Raw genomic sequence first — 15273 nt, 5'->3', positions numbered from 1 at the left:
CAGAAATCGCCTCAGTGACAGAATTACCATTTCCATGATTGTGTGAATGATATTGAGCGTGATCTGGAGGAACAAGGAGGAGACAGGACAGGCAGGTGAAAGGATGTGCAGCAGGTGTGGTGATCACTGACAGTGTGTGCTGATTGCTCAGTGCTCCTACCTTTGTGCATCTGTGTGTTGAGCTAAGATTTGAGGAGATTTTTTTTTTGTGCTTTTTTTGTTGTTGTTGTTGTTGTTGTGGAAGCAGAAAAGTGCATTGATCAGGCTTGAGAAGGAAGAGTCTGCTGCTGGGAGATTAGCGTTGTGGCTCCGTAGTCTTGTCCCAGCTTCTGCCGCTCCGCCTAAAACAACACCTACTGATCACTTCTCATTCGGAGTTCATAGAGGTGTGAGGCTCCAGTCTGAGATGAAGTTCAACAGGATCTGATCTGTCAGGTAGATTTTTAATTCCCACCACTGAAATCTTACTTGAGTTTCCTCTTTTATATTTTATGAGTGATTGAAGTCCCTTAAATGATTCCTTTAGGGTCAGAACAAACCCAGCGAGGATGTTCTGACTGAAAAAACAGTTCAACATTTTGTGGGGACATTGACTTATTTGCGTTATTTTAAATAGCGATATGAGGAAATAAGACATCGTCTCATATGATGCCCTAACAGGAAGTGCATTTCTCAAAATGTCAAACGATTGATTTAAACTGTTGGGGCATATTTAGAATAGTGAATATATTCGACGTGAGGTGTTTGACTGTTCATACCCATCATTAACTTCATCACAGAGCTTGGAGACCCACCCAGAAACAGAAAAAAAAAAGTATTCTGGCAGGATGAGCTAAGAACAGAGAAAATCACAACAATGAATCACTTACTGCTGATAGCATTCATTCAAAAAGGGTTTTAGACACGTGTAGGTTGGTTCAAACTGTCCTAAACATTCATGCGTTTTATATTATTTAAAACCTTCATAGGTCTCCTTATGAAACTGTTTCCCCAAATGCAATCTTTTACTCTGTTTTACGACATGTGGACACCTGACGCAGGTGAAAATATCTCCATATTCAACAACATTAGTGTGTGAAGTCGATGCAAACGTTCAGGCTGACCGCAAAAATAGACACAATAGGGAGCACGGAGTGGGTTATTTGTGGAGCAGCACGAGATCCACGTGTGACTGACCGCATGTGCAAATTTATAACCGTCCAACACACGGGTCGCTTTTCAGAGCAGACGTTTTTAGTTTTCAGGACAAGCACAGGTGATGCAACATTACGGCGACGACACCGTTCTGTTCAAGACATCGTTCTTATTTTTATGTATTTGCACCCGTGCTTTTCATACTGTGACATGTCAAAATGTGCCTATTTCCCTTCATACTAGCACCACCACTGTTATTCTGTATCTACACATACATCCTCATCCTCAGACTGCTTCAACACTTACGGCTTCTTTGACCCGCTGGTTTGCATGTTGCCTCCGTAGATCGGATTTGATTAAACCTGCAGGGAAATAAGGACACAGAGTGGGTGAGATATTGATGCAAAAACAAAGAAGCATAAAAAACAATATTGTAATTCTATAAAGAACCCTAAAAGTTATTCAGAACTGTGTGGTTGGACTGTATAGTGCAATAACGGCGAGCGTCCAGTAGGGGGCTCCTCTACACAGACACATGACAGTGACCCCACCAGACAACTTGGTAAATATTTCCAAAGACTCTGTGTGGTAACAAATCTAAACACAACACAATATGACTAACTCAGGTCAAACACAACTATTACGGTCGCTTGATTTCAATTTAAAAATTAACTTTTGTCTCCACCACTGCTGTCCAGATTTTAAAGACACAGATGCTTTTATGCCATTATTGCAACTTCAGTTTCCTTTCAACCTTATGATAAAACTGCAAACCGGCTGCAGACAGAGCAGAACTCTTAACCAGAGGAAATAGGTTTGACCACATTATTCAGGTTTTAGCCTCTTTACGCCGGCTTACAGGATGTTTTAGAATCAGTTTTAAGCTTCGACATGGTCTGACCTCTCAGTATATTTCAGATCAGCCTTGTGCAGCCCAAGTTTCATTTTAAAATCCTCACACAAGGATCCTCTAAATCTAAGAGGGAGCTTCTGAAGGAGGCAGCTCCAAGGCTCTGGAATAGCCTGCTGAGGATATTTAGCAGCAACATCTCTCCTGTTCTTGTCATATTCTTGTTGTTGTAATGTTTGTGTGTTTTCTAATTGTTCATTTGAATTAAACATTTAGTACTTGCTTTTTTTAAATTATGGTTTGCATGATGGTGCTACATAAATAAAGATAATTCTGGCATGGAGAACATTTCACAACAAACGATATATATTACAGAGAGCAAACATTGTGCGTTTTGGTGACCTTTGTGCTGAGAATTTCGAATACAAATCACAGAAGTGGGAGGTTCTTTCTTTTATCACAGAAGCTTTCTCTTTCTTCTGAAAACTGGCATGATTACCAAGAAGTCCACTCATATATCTGAATTATGAGTAAGTTTCAAACGACAGTGAGTCAGTGTGCTGACCTTTGGGAGCAGAGGAGTCTCATTAAAGGGTTTTGGTGTGTTCTTTTAGTGAGCACAAAGTTGAGCACTTCAGTGGCTAATGCATTTTTAAAAAGTTATTCATTGTTCATAAACCCCTCAATGGGCCGTGCAAAGTGTCTTCGTACTGACTGAGGCGTGAAGTCCCACCTTCACTGCCTGAAAACGCCGTATGTGAGCCGTGCAGCCGCCTCTGGGTGGCACGAAAGTTTCCATGACTCACTTAATGGTCAACAAAATGTTTACTGCTCCTCTGTTGTTGTTGTTGTTTTCTCTAGAAAATGTCTGCTTAGTGCTTTTTTCCTAATGGGAAACATGCACTTCTGAGTGAGGAGTAGTAAGAATGCAACCAAACAATACCTGTGGTCACATTGTTTTTTTCCCCCCCTTTAAGGAAAATAAAGACTTTGACCTGAGCTGCTCCGAGCCTTCCTGTAAGGATGTGAAGAAAGTACAATACAAAAACAAACCTTCTATTCAACCTTGAAGCACTCCTTCAAATTACTCAGTAACTATAATCTGCATTCTTGGAATTTAGCATTTCTCTGCAGGAGCTTTAGTAAACTCACGACAGAAACAGTCAAAGACAAAGACGGTTCTTCTACATGTTTGCATGTGCAGCTTGAAATCAGAAGTCGGTTATGAGTCATGGCAGTATAATTCAGAAAAATGCTCGTACCTGTCATTATTGTGCCTATTAGAAGAAAGACACACAAGAAGATGTTTCCCGCCAGCGTGCCGAAGCTGTCGATGATCTTCCCCTGGCAGATGGTGAAGATAATGCCAAACACCTGTGGAACATGAAGAGTCGCATCGCACACGATCCCAACAAAAGACAGATGCAAAACAAGTACTGTCTAAAATTCAGCAGCTCAGGCCTGAGAGGAACTACAGAGTGCTGCATTCAAGTGCTTTTGCAGACTGTTACTGTCATTCATGCTCTTATTTGCTGCAGACTACTGGAACTCTGTCGTTTCTGCTTTAAACCAAACGTCCCTTTCACCACCACAATCCTGACTTCTCTCTTTTTGTGCTGTTTTGTTTAAAGAATTGACTTTAAACGTGTATTGATCACTTTTAAAACTAGGTAGATGGAGGTAGACAGATGCTTTATTCGTCCCCTTGAGGGAATTTAAGGTGTCCAGTGGCTCATGCATGTTACATTTAGGAAAAATAAGGAAGCTAATGTGCAAAACACTGTGCAGTAACATGCAGATAAGGTGCAAAACTGCTGGTGTTTACAAGAGTATTAAAAAGTCTTAGTACAGTATAAAAACAGAATAATAATAAGCCTATAGGAGGAATGCTTGGGTCAGGATGATTTATAAATCTAAATGTGATCGTGCCATCAGGGATCCCCAGCTCTGGCTTCTTTTAAATCACTTCTTAAAGCCCATTTTTACAGACTTGCTTTCATGTAATGTCGTCTTTTTATTGCTCATTAAGCTTTTATGCTGCCTTCGTTTCCTCCACTGCTCCTTCTGCTTTGTCTGTCAAAGCACTTTGTAAACCTCTGCTTTTACGAGGGCTGCATCCAATAAAACCCGCGGCTGTACCTGCGCCGAACAGTTGAGGAGTCCAGAGGAGGTTCCCTCCGACTCCGGGTACGTCAGCTCCACTGCGAATTCAAAGCCCAGAGGCAGGTAGCCCGTCATGAAGAACCTGGAAAACACACACGAGAGCACAGAAACCGTCGGCGTTAATCATATCGTATCTCAAGGCAATCGCGATATCTTTCACATGTAAAACATTGAAGGACATCGGCTGTGCCCTGTAATGCCTCTCCCTCATCATATTATCTCACAGGCTGATGCACACTTTGTACCTACTAAATGTCACCGTTTATCCAGGAATTCAAGACTACCGCCCAGATCTGCATGACTTCTGGGAGGTTGTGCAGGAACGACGGGTTTTGAAAGCAGTCCAATGACATCAAACACTTGTTCTCATTCAATAGCCGGATGTTTTCTTTCCACTGAAGTGACAACAAGTGAAACTCGGTCGGGAGGTTCTGACATGGCAGCAGCAGCAGTGAAACACATCAGTCAGTGCAAACTGGATTTCCAGGCACATTTCTTTTCTTCTGCCTGTAACCACGCTTTGATAACAACAACACAAAGCAGCAGACAGGAAGGTGTTGCATGCTGTTGGGTTTTCTTTACACATTCAGAGAAAAGAGGCCAGAAATTGAAATAATTTTGGTTGTGCACAAGCTAAAGCAATCACATGACTCTTGCACGGTGTCTGGCCAACATGTATGGTATATTATGTAGGTGTGCTCTCCAATCTGGAAGACCAATCTGTGCTACTGAAGAGGTGGAACGCTTTCAAAGCAGCCACATAAAGGTAAAAACTGGTTTTCATCCGAGAAGAACAGAGAGGCAGCCTTGTGATCATTTCCCCCCATAAAGATTTTAACTGTGTAATTTAATACAGCTTTTCCTTCGACATGATCACCGAGATGCTTGTCTGAGTTATTTCATTGGTTCCTTTAAACATACATTGTGAACCACTGGGAAGCAGTAATGACAGCGAGCGGATTGTCCCGGTGGAATAAATTTAATTAAGTTAGATTAAATTAACTGAGATGATTCCACATAACTGTGGCCTCTATCCATACGTTTTTTCTTCCCCCTGCAACAGGAGGCTTGCATTACCGTTGCTCTATATATCCTGAATAGTTTTCAATACTGGGTCAGAGTGTACGAACGCATATCTGGGTCCTGCTCAGTGCAGGGTCAATGTACACACGCCTATCAAGCCTAAAGTTGAGATGTACATGGCTGTAAATTATTATTGCAAATGTCAACAGTAAAGTTCACAGGAACAAAGCAGGACTCCAGGCATAACAGAAGTATTTACTGCTGACAAAGTCTCCATTGTTGATTCTTTTTCATTTAAAAAAACAGCCTCTGAATACAGTTCGAGCTTAAAATGTAATATTACTGCTACTACTTAAGCTTGCTTGGCTAGTTTTATAGGCGATTTGGTCATAAATGTACAGACAAGTAGGATATTAAAGGAAAACATAATAAAGGAAAGTGGGCCGCCATGCTGACAGAACAGCTTCACTGCACCTTGGCATTGATTCTCTTTACTGGATGGATAAACACCGTTCTTTCAAAAGATATTCCCATATTTGGAGGGAATGTGTCGAACACATTGGCCTAAAATATCTCAGGGGTGTTCAAACCTGGTGACTGTGAAGGCCTTAGCTTGCATAATTTTCATCAAACCATTCGGAAATCACACAGAACAACTTACTGCTGATTTCATCTCTGAGGGGATATCGCAGTAAAAAAAAAAGAGTCCACAGTGAGTAAAAATGTGACAGGAGTAAGAAAAAAAAGGAACTGCTCGGGGGGTCATAGGGTTAATTATACATCTGAAGAGTTCATTTGCAAAAACAGATAATTCCATCTTCACAAACCTTCAGAAAACCCACCGTTCCATCGTCTACCTGAGACATCCATCCATCCATCCATTATCTATCCACCTTAATCCTCACTAGGGTCATGGGGGGCTGGAGTCTATCCCAGCTGACTCAGGGCGAAGGCAGGTTCACCTGGACAGGTAACCAGTCTATCACAGGGCTACACTTAGAGACAGACAACCAAGCACACTCACATTCACACCTACGGACAATTTACAATCACCAATTAACCTCAGCATGTTTCTGGACTGTGGGAGGAAGCCGGAGAACCCGGAGAGAACCCACGCTGCACGGGGAGAACATGGAGACTCCACGCAGAAAGATCCCAGGTTCCTCACCGGCGACCTTCTATCTGCGAGGCAACAGTGCTACCAACTGCGCTTCCTTGCAGTCCGCCTTACATTCATGGATAATCAGCATTTTTATGCCTGTCACAGCGCATAACTGGGTGTTAATTGCTTAAATGTACGATGCAGTGCACCTGTGTGGAAGCATCCATGTTCCACCACTCTTTTACTCCATGCTTGCCTTTATTTTGGTCTAAATTTTTAATTCTGGGGGGTTTGTTTATCTGTCCATAGACTGACATAACTGCACGTTGAATTCTGAATGTAGTTTCACACACATGAGCACATTAAAGCAAACTGAATAAATGGAAACATACCCGAGAGCTCCAGCCGTGATGAAGACCACCCAGAGGTGTCCCAGACTGAGTGTGGCAGCGTAGATGATCATCCCCACCAGAGACATTAAGTAGACGGCGAAGGTCGTCTGCCTGGAAACACACAGAGGAAACACGCAGCCCTGTAACCTTCATCATGAAACACTGATGCATTTCCAGTTTGTGTGGATGAACTCGTACAGTCGGAAGCAGACCACAGTAGCCTCACAGCTAAAAGCAGTCATTTAGTGCCAGCATTTGATGAATTAATATCACGTGACGTTTGGAGGGAAATCATGCCGGACATTCACAGAAACATTTCATAATTTCATACCTGGGTGGATCAAAAAGTCCTAGGACTGTGGGCACATGCAAGATGAGCAAGCAGTGAGTCAGGCTGTCACGTGACAACGAGGTATCAACAGCAGGACCTGCGTTACTCACACTTTTATACAATATGTCGAGCACCATCTGTGAAGAGCGCTGACTCTTAGAAACTGTGTCAAAATGCTAAAACCTCAGCTTGAATTTCATTTGAGGAGAGAGGAAGAAGTCACTGAGAACCAAATCTGGTGAGTGCGGTGGGTGGTTGTGTCCAAGAAACCAGCGCACAATGGCCGCGTTGTGATCAGGACAGAACACTGAAGCACTCACAAGCTACCACGCCACAGTTCAGGTCGTAGATGCAGCTTGTTCTCCCTCAGACTCCTCAGGACGTTACAGTAGGACTCTATGTTGGCCGTCTGACTCTGGGAGACTGATTCCTGATGCACGACCAGAAGAAAACTCTCCTGACCTGATGTGTCTGCTCTGGTTTTAAATATTGGAAGCCATTCCAGAGTTTCCATCTCTTGGTGTTAACTGCACCATGCACAGTCCTGGAACTTTTTGATCAAACCTCTTCATATAAAGACTACCTACGGTGACCATAAGACGACTGAAACTGTCGTCACATGTTTAGAGTCAACGGTTCTACTTTTCTAATTTCAAAAAACTCAACATAGACCAGTCAGTCACAACATTTTAACCACCGTCCCTAAAACTGTATGTCAGTCTTGTTTGTTTGTTTCTATAAAAGCTTTAACTTTTGGGGACGGACTCGGGACCTCTGGGATGTTGGCAGTGGATCCTAAGGTTGAGTTCAGGTGGAGCCCTCATAGATCAGGCACAGAAAGGATTCACAGATTGTCGGATCAGATTGGGATCTGGTAAGTTTGGATGTTGGGTCAACACCTTGGGCTCTTTGTCATGTTTTTCAAGCCAAGCAGTTTTTGGGGTGTGGCAGGGCGTGTATTGTCCCTCTGGGGAAGGTTGCTGCCATCTGTTAATGTCGATGGGATTAGAAGGAAACAATAATGTTTGAGTCATAAAGTTTTCTGCCTCACCCAGAAACAAGGTGCGTAACTCCCATTTTGAGGCATAACTGTGAACTAGGACACATTCGCTGTCCACAAAAAGTCAAATGTTTGAAGCAATCAAAGAAAAAAGGGGAGGAAAGCTTCATGCTGGAGTGCCGTTGCTCCAGAACAGTGCGTCCACACAGCTTCATGAACACTCAACCTGCACCGTCTGACTTCTGTCTCCCAAACTAAAACCCCGATTGTGCGGTCGCCATTTTCAGAGCGGTAATGAAGTAACCCCTGCTGCTGAGGAGTATCTAGAAGCTTCCATGAAGGGATAGCAAAGCCAGAACATTGGTGAAGTACTAAGGAGACTATGTTGGAAAGTATTTCTCCTGTGACTTTTTCTGGTGAGGCAGAGAACTTTTTGAAATATGTATGCACCTCATAGATAGGTATGTGTCTGAGGCCACGTGTACATGGAGCCGGGTATTTACAGAAATGGATCTACTAAAAATAACATCGTTCACACCAGATCGTTTTCAAAAAAATCTAATCCACATAAACACGTTGTTAAGAGCTGCTATGAGCTGCCAAACCTGTAGGGGGCAGTGTAACGCTAAGCATAAAGCCATGCTAGCCAATCAGAATCCTGGAAAAAACACAATTACTTCCTGTTACTTCAACAATAATCGTGTGTTAGAGTACAAAACAAGTAAAACACTTGAAAATATCGACTGTAGACATGTCAGTCCAGGTATATGGACGTAGCCAAACTGTGAACATGGTCGCACATGTATGACGCTGATGACGCTTTTGTCGCACACTGTGATGTCAAACTCCGTCTCCTCTCGTCTACATGCAAAGATGGAGTTTTTCCAAATCTCCACTGTGGCCAGAGTTTTCAGATATGATGGGTGACTTCTAGCTTTATGTAAACCAAAGGTCCACTGAAATATCACTGTTTTTGCTAAACAAGGCCTCAGTAACAACCACATGAATGTCAGGACTCAAGGTTTCCCAGCAGAACACTGGGTTGCACCAACATGGCTGATTATTCATGTCAGCTGTCAGTGGCTTTAATGTAGGATTGGTAATATAAAGAGGGTGAATAAAATATCTGTAAAACCAGGTGAAGCTGAATGAGTATCTGCATGTATTCCACCAACACGCCCACATCCCCCCGCTCACGGTGCAGAAATCTGCACCAGCGGGGGGTTGATTGGACGGACACTGCTGTTACTTCCCAGCCTGAGAGCTCATGAGGCGGCAGCAAAAGGCCGGAGAGGTCGCTGTCGTAGCGGCATGCTGCACCTGGATAAACACACAGGGAGGCTCCACAAGCCAACACATAAACACTGCACAAGACCTGCAGCCAGTCGAGAAGGGAAATGACAATAAACAGGAAGGAGCAGAGCGCTTGTGTAGCTGCTTCACTCGTGTTCGTTCTTTTTTTTGTTCCACATACTAACTGTATCTCCCTCTGTGCATCCGACGGCTCTTCTTAAAGACAAACTGCTGTTCCAATACGTTTCCCTGTTTGACGTTTGCCTTACTTGTATGTTTTAGTTCTGTCCAACCAAACCCCACAGATCAGCGAGCCGACCATCCCCGCGATGACGATGGTGAGGCCGATCCTCCCGGCGTTCACCTCTTCTCCCTGAAAAGCCGAAGAAGACAGGAGAGGAGTGAGCGATCGCCTTAACAGTGCATTTAGCTAAAACATTTGATTAATGGGCCGTTTAATTAACTTTTACTCCAACAGTCCTTCTAAAGGTTCCTGAACCAATCATGTGTGATTTCACAGAAAAATCAACAACCGCCAAGAATAAAACCGAGATAGTTCATTAAAATCATTTTACTCTACATCTCCTTAAAAAAAAAAAACAGTTGCTAAAAATACGTGGTTTGCATTTAGCAGATTCTAACCCCCCAACAACAATAACAACAACAACAACAACAAAGAGGACCTGTGCACAGCTGCTCCGTCATTTGTGACTCAGCTGTGACCGACAGTCACGTGACAAAAAAAATCTGAAATTTCAGCTGAACTGTTTTCACAGAGTAGAGATGAGACAAGTCGTAAAATATCTAGAATATGTAGAGACACATTGTTTTTCCCTGTATTGACAACACCTGTGGGCACACATTTGTTCTAGACTTTTTCTATTATTGCTAAAAAAAATATGAAAAAATAGAGAAATTCAGCTGTATTTCTTTGTATAATTTTAATATGCTTCACTAAAGACATGGATGAGTTCCATCTACTACTAGTCATGGTTGTACCGTTTATATAGAGGTGCAGGACTTTATATTGAAGTAAAAAATGAGCCTACAGTGAATAAAACCATTTATAGAGCATCTTAGCAGCAGCCTAATAAGTTAAGATAAGACATACTTATTTTTATTGTCCCAAAGGTGGAAGTGTACTGGGCAGTACCCATATACATCACATATCATACACAAAACCATTAAAATGCGATTAAAAAGCAATAAAAACAGTCTTATCACACACAGCATGCTATTAGTACAGTACAGTACATTAGTACAGTAATGGTCTGTATGGACACAGTCCGACCTGCAGTAGTAATAGCAGTACTGTTAAACTGCAGTCGTCAGCTACACCAGGACAGGACGGGGAAGTACTGCACATACAACATACTAGAAATATTAAATAAGGACAGAGAAATAATAGCAATAATAATAGAGAAAAGAATCCTTATTGTTTAGTATTTTAAAACTATAGTCGCATCAACATCACATCCCCCACGGGAAATAACTTCTTTATACTCAAAAGTTTAAAAAAACAAATCTAATAAAACAAAAGCTGGGTTTATCTGACTTATTACTGTTATATTATTTCTTTATATTTAACAATTAAAGCTCAGTAAAATAGTCATGGCTACTCCAAGTGAAATATTAAAAAACAAAAGACATGAAGCAAAGTTTCTGCAATCGGAAACCTCAGAAGAAACAAAAAACAGCGAGAATGTCTGCTGTTCATCCGGAGACTCGAGGTGCAGGACTCACAGGGTAATGCATGATGATCATACGGTTGAGCAGCGTCCCGACGGCGTAGTAGCAGCCCACGTTCAGACCTGCCAGGTAGGAAATACAAACAGAACACATGAGAAAGTCAGCTGCTTTTCAGGAAGCTTTGAGCTAATGTCATTATCTGAAGTTATTAAATGTTGTCATGTGAGCAGCCAAAGGTTTTTTTTTTAATGTTTTCAGCTGAACTTTCCAAAACAGAGAGTCGCTCCAAACCAAAGACTTCTATAAAAGGGAAACTCTGAGCTGGAAGTCAGTAACTGAGACTTAAACTCCACACAGCGAACGTTCACCTGCAGAAAAAAGCTGCTTTAAACGCTCGAGGTCAAAAAGGATTAAGAGAACAAGGACGAATAAACGGCAATATGACTTTTATTGAGTTGTATTTCTAAATATCGCTGCATAAATGCAGCAGAGCAGCTGCAGCTCGGTTCAACTGGCAGCGACAGGTGGAGGCTGCAGCCGACCGTCATGTTCAGGTACAGCCGAGACTCGAGCGACCTGTGCAGCCGAAGGATCGTTTGACAGAAGGACGTACGGACGCGTTCATGCACACTAACACCGGTCACATGCTTTTGTCACATGCAGTGTTATGAGGAAGGTCAAAGCTGAGAGGTTTCCTTCCTCCTCTCGCAGCTGTCGCACAAAACCGTTGACGGACTGCGAGAGGAGGAAATAAACAAGAGCTGCAGCCTGTGATTCTTTTCCTGTGTCAATTAGTTTCCTAATCAATTAATTAAAGGAATCAATTGTTGGAAAATAGTGAAAAATGTGCAGTTTCTCAGACTGAAAGGTTTCGTCTTAACATGTTTGTTTGGCAAAATGTCAAATATATTCAATGATTTTAAACCTAGAAAACAGGAGATCTGAATTACTTTTCTGTTGATTAAATACCGTAATGTCCAGAATATAAGCCCCGACTTTTTTCACACACTTTGAACGCTGCGGCTTAAACAACATTGATTGATGGAATTTGCCTCGAGATCAAAGTGACGTTGAAGCGACAACGACAGAGAGACTGAGGAAGTGACGAAGGAATTCTGAGGCTGAAGACTTTAATGGTTTTAGTGTTCAGGAGGAAGATGAAGATAACGATCAATGACTTTTCCTGGTAGGCTGCTGGAGTTTTTTATTTTCTTAACCAGCCGTGTTTCAGGCTCTGTTCAGAAAAAAGCATTTGTGTATGTTACTGGTACGTATTTAATTAAAAGTTTAAAACATCTTTCTGTGTAAATATCTCATGTTCCAACGTGGACACCTGCAGCCTGTATATGTACAAAACTGGTTTTCTTTTTAAAGTTAGCGGCTGCAGCTTCTATTATAATTAATTTATTTCTGGAGAAACAATTTTACATTCCAGACTTAATCAAGTGTGTAAGCCGTCGGTCACATGCAGCATTTGTTAAAGATTGTCAGACTGCAAACAAACTTTGAACTTCTTCTAGACACGCTCACGGTCATTACTGAGGAAATATTAATAACTGATGTGGACTTTTATGACACTCTGGGATAAGATAAACCTGGTTACACGTCACAGGGAAGGAAATTCGTTTCAGTGATAAAGAAACAGATCCTATCCTGGTGAGTCGACGACTGATGTCCCACTGGATTAAAAACAACAACCTTTCAGTTCATTTACCAAAGTTCAAACCAAAGTATTTTGGTTGTCTCAAACTGTACTTATTCTGAAGAACTGTCTCGATTAAAATCTACAACGTCTAACTTCCCATTAAGACACAATCTGCAAAACAACATTTAATCCTAACTACGATGGGAGCATAAATTGCAGAGTTGTGACGACCAACCGTAAGTGACGATGAGGAGGATGAAGGCCCTGTTGCGGAGCAGCCTGCGGATGGAGGCGATGTAGGAGTACTGCTCCGGCGGGATGCTGCGCGCTGTGGCCTGGGACTGAGTCGGAGGCAGCTTAGGACGCTCCTGGAAAACTGATGTATGGAGAGAATAAAGACAACGTGAGGCACAGCAAACACTCATGAACACAAATTAAAATGTCAGATAAAAACAAATCGTAGCATTTCATTTCTAACAAATGAAGGAAAACTGGCACACAAAAGAACAAATACTTCCTGGTTATTATTACAAGCTCAAGTTGGGCTGATAAGCAGTTTTTAATGATAAGAGTTAATCGGTCTGGCGGGATTACAGGAAAAATGTGGGTCAAATAATGGACGCACTTCATACACTGGGTGACCCACTGAACCAAAAACAAAAGGAGAACTGGTGTCGTCCTAAAACAGCAGAAGAAACAGTCGCTGCCAGCTTCAAACTGAAACCATTCGACGGTTTTTAAGGGAATGCTATATTTGGAAAAAATGGCAAATTGCACCATTTATCTGAAAAACAAAAGGACTTGCTGGACAGATTCGTTTGGAGGTTCGTCAGAAAACGTCACCAGATCTGAACATACAAACATTATAGTTCATCAGAATCACTTTATGCTACGATTCTATTTGAATAGTTTTAGCTAAAATCAAACTCTTTGCAGGAACCACATTCTGGAAAAAAAACAAAAAATTTTGTGCTTCTCGTGACAAACGTGAAGCCGTCAGTGACTCGTCTGCGACTAACGCTGGCGTCACAAAAATTCAGTGATTTTTGCTGAAACAAATTCAAATTCAAATTGTAAACAATAAAATATATCTTTGGTACTGGGAAACATGATTTTTTTCTCTGTATTTCTAACACTTGTGGGCAACAAAAATTGTTTTAGACTTTATTTCCATATTTTACATTTTTTAAATAATACAAATAATGAAGGAAATTCAACTTTCGTTTTTTCTTTTTTATGATTTAGGCCATTATAGTGGAGAGAAGCAGCACATAAGACATTTTGGAGTCGTCTCTGCTGTTTCTCTAGAGGTGGAGATCTTTATGCTGCCCACAGCGAATGTGATAGCAGCAAAAAAAAAACGCAACAATGTCGAACTCCTTAAAACAACCAAAGCTTTCTGCTCCGTGTTGTGTTTCCCCTCCTTTCACAAGCAAACCGTCCTTTATAGGAGCGTATGGATCCCATATGAGCGTCTGTATTTTATATAAGGACTCATTCAGGCGCAGCTGGACGGGTTGAAACACATTCACTTAAAACACAGAGTGAGTTACGCTCCGACACTCAGCCAGCTTCTGAGCCCGAGGACCGGCGGTTCTCGAGGCGATAACGGCGGTGTGGCCTGTTTTAGTCAGCGTTTCTCCGCATGCCCTCAGGCCTCCTGGGGGAAACACAGATGTCTGTCTTTGTGTTTCTTGGAGGCGAGCCAGGCCGGCCTTTTGTCCCCCCAGCGACTCTGACCTGAGGGTCTGCGTACAGTCACCGGTTCTCGCTAATCCTGCGACACTAACCAACTCTTTGACACAGCTGCTCCACCAGAGGAGGTGAAGCAACTTAATTTACAGCACGGCCTCGGCTACACATGCACAGCCGTCCTCAGATGTGTTCATGGCCTCCATTAAAGAAGGAAAAAAACAGCAGAAATAAGCTGAAACTGACAAAAGTAATAATAAATAAAAATGTAATGAAAATCATGATATTATTTTTGGAATTGTGGTTCAACAGAAATATATATTAAAAAATAAATAAATAAAACTGGCATGATGGGACCTGTAAACTAATATTTAGTTGAACAACCCTTTGAGCCAATCAGGTGTTTTCTGTAACTCTCAGTCAGACTTCTGCACCTGTTGACATCAGCAACGGGCTCTAATTTGTCCAGGACAGTTTTATTTTTTTTTATTATTCGTTTCAACCACAATTCAAAAACAATGTCTTATTTCACTAAATTATAATTTAGCAAATTTTTATTTATTATTACTTTTTTCAGTTTCTACTTATTTGAGTGATTATTGTGAATTTTGTCTTTTCTTTAATGAAAGGGGATGAGTACATCTGAGCACGACTGTATGTTTAGTGTTGTACAAAGAGTCCAAACTTATATTAAAACCGCCTCTGATAGTGGCGCCGTGATAGCTCACTTGGTTAAGCTGGCGTAGCATATACAGGGATAAAGTCCCCAATGCAGCGGTGGTGAGTTCGAATCCAGCTCATGACGCTTTGCTGCAGGTCATTCTTGTCCCTCTCTTCGCTACACTTTCAAATAAAGGCCAATAAAATGACTGAACTTGGGCTCAGACGGCTAATTTTCTTGAACACCCGGTGATTCCCCTTTGTTCAGTCGACCAGATCCACTCATGTCTCACTGCACC

General features: G+C 41.9%; 1 protein-coding gene across 3 annotated transcripts in view; it reads right to left on the bottom strand.

Moving 5' to 3' along the window:
- flvcr2b (FLVCR choline and putative heme transporter 2b) overlaps nucleotides 1-15273 on the bottom strand; it is a 27974-nt gene that overhangs the window by 2795 nt on the left and 9906 nt on the right. For 2 of the 3 annotated variants that reach the window (XM_008290394.1, XM_008290393.1), the window contains exons 3-9: nucleotides 12858-12998; nucleotides 11032-11099; nucleotides 9558-9661; nucleotides 6665-6775; nucleotides 4124-4229; nucleotides 3247-3358; nucleotides 1441-1496 (exon numbers count right to left, since the gene is read on the bottom strand). In XM_008290394.1, coding sequence (XP_008288616.1) covers nucleotides 1441-1496; nucleotides 3247-3358; nucleotides 4124-4229; nucleotides 6665-6775; nucleotides 9558-9661; nucleotides 11032-11099; nucleotides 12858-12998 — 698 coding nt within the window. Of the gene's footprint in view, nucleotides 1-160; nucleotides 342-1440; nucleotides 1497-3246; nucleotides 3359-4123; nucleotides 4230-6664; nucleotides 6776-9557; nucleotides 9662-11031; nucleotides 11100-12857; nucleotides 12999-15273 lie in introns of all 3 variants that reach the window. The other variant, XR_520505.1, reaches the window with a different exon arrangement.

This window comes from Stegastes partitus, unplaced genomic scaffold (assembly GCF_000690725.1).
Source record: "Stegastes partitus isolate 25-593 unplaced genomic scaffold, Stegastes_partitus-1.0.2 Scaffold670, whole genome shotgun sequence".
NCBI classification, from domain to species: Eukaryota; Metazoa; Chordata; class Actinopteri; family Pomacentridae; genus Stegastes; species Stegastes partitus.
This window is presented reverse-complemented; position numbering and strand designations above follow the sequence as displayed.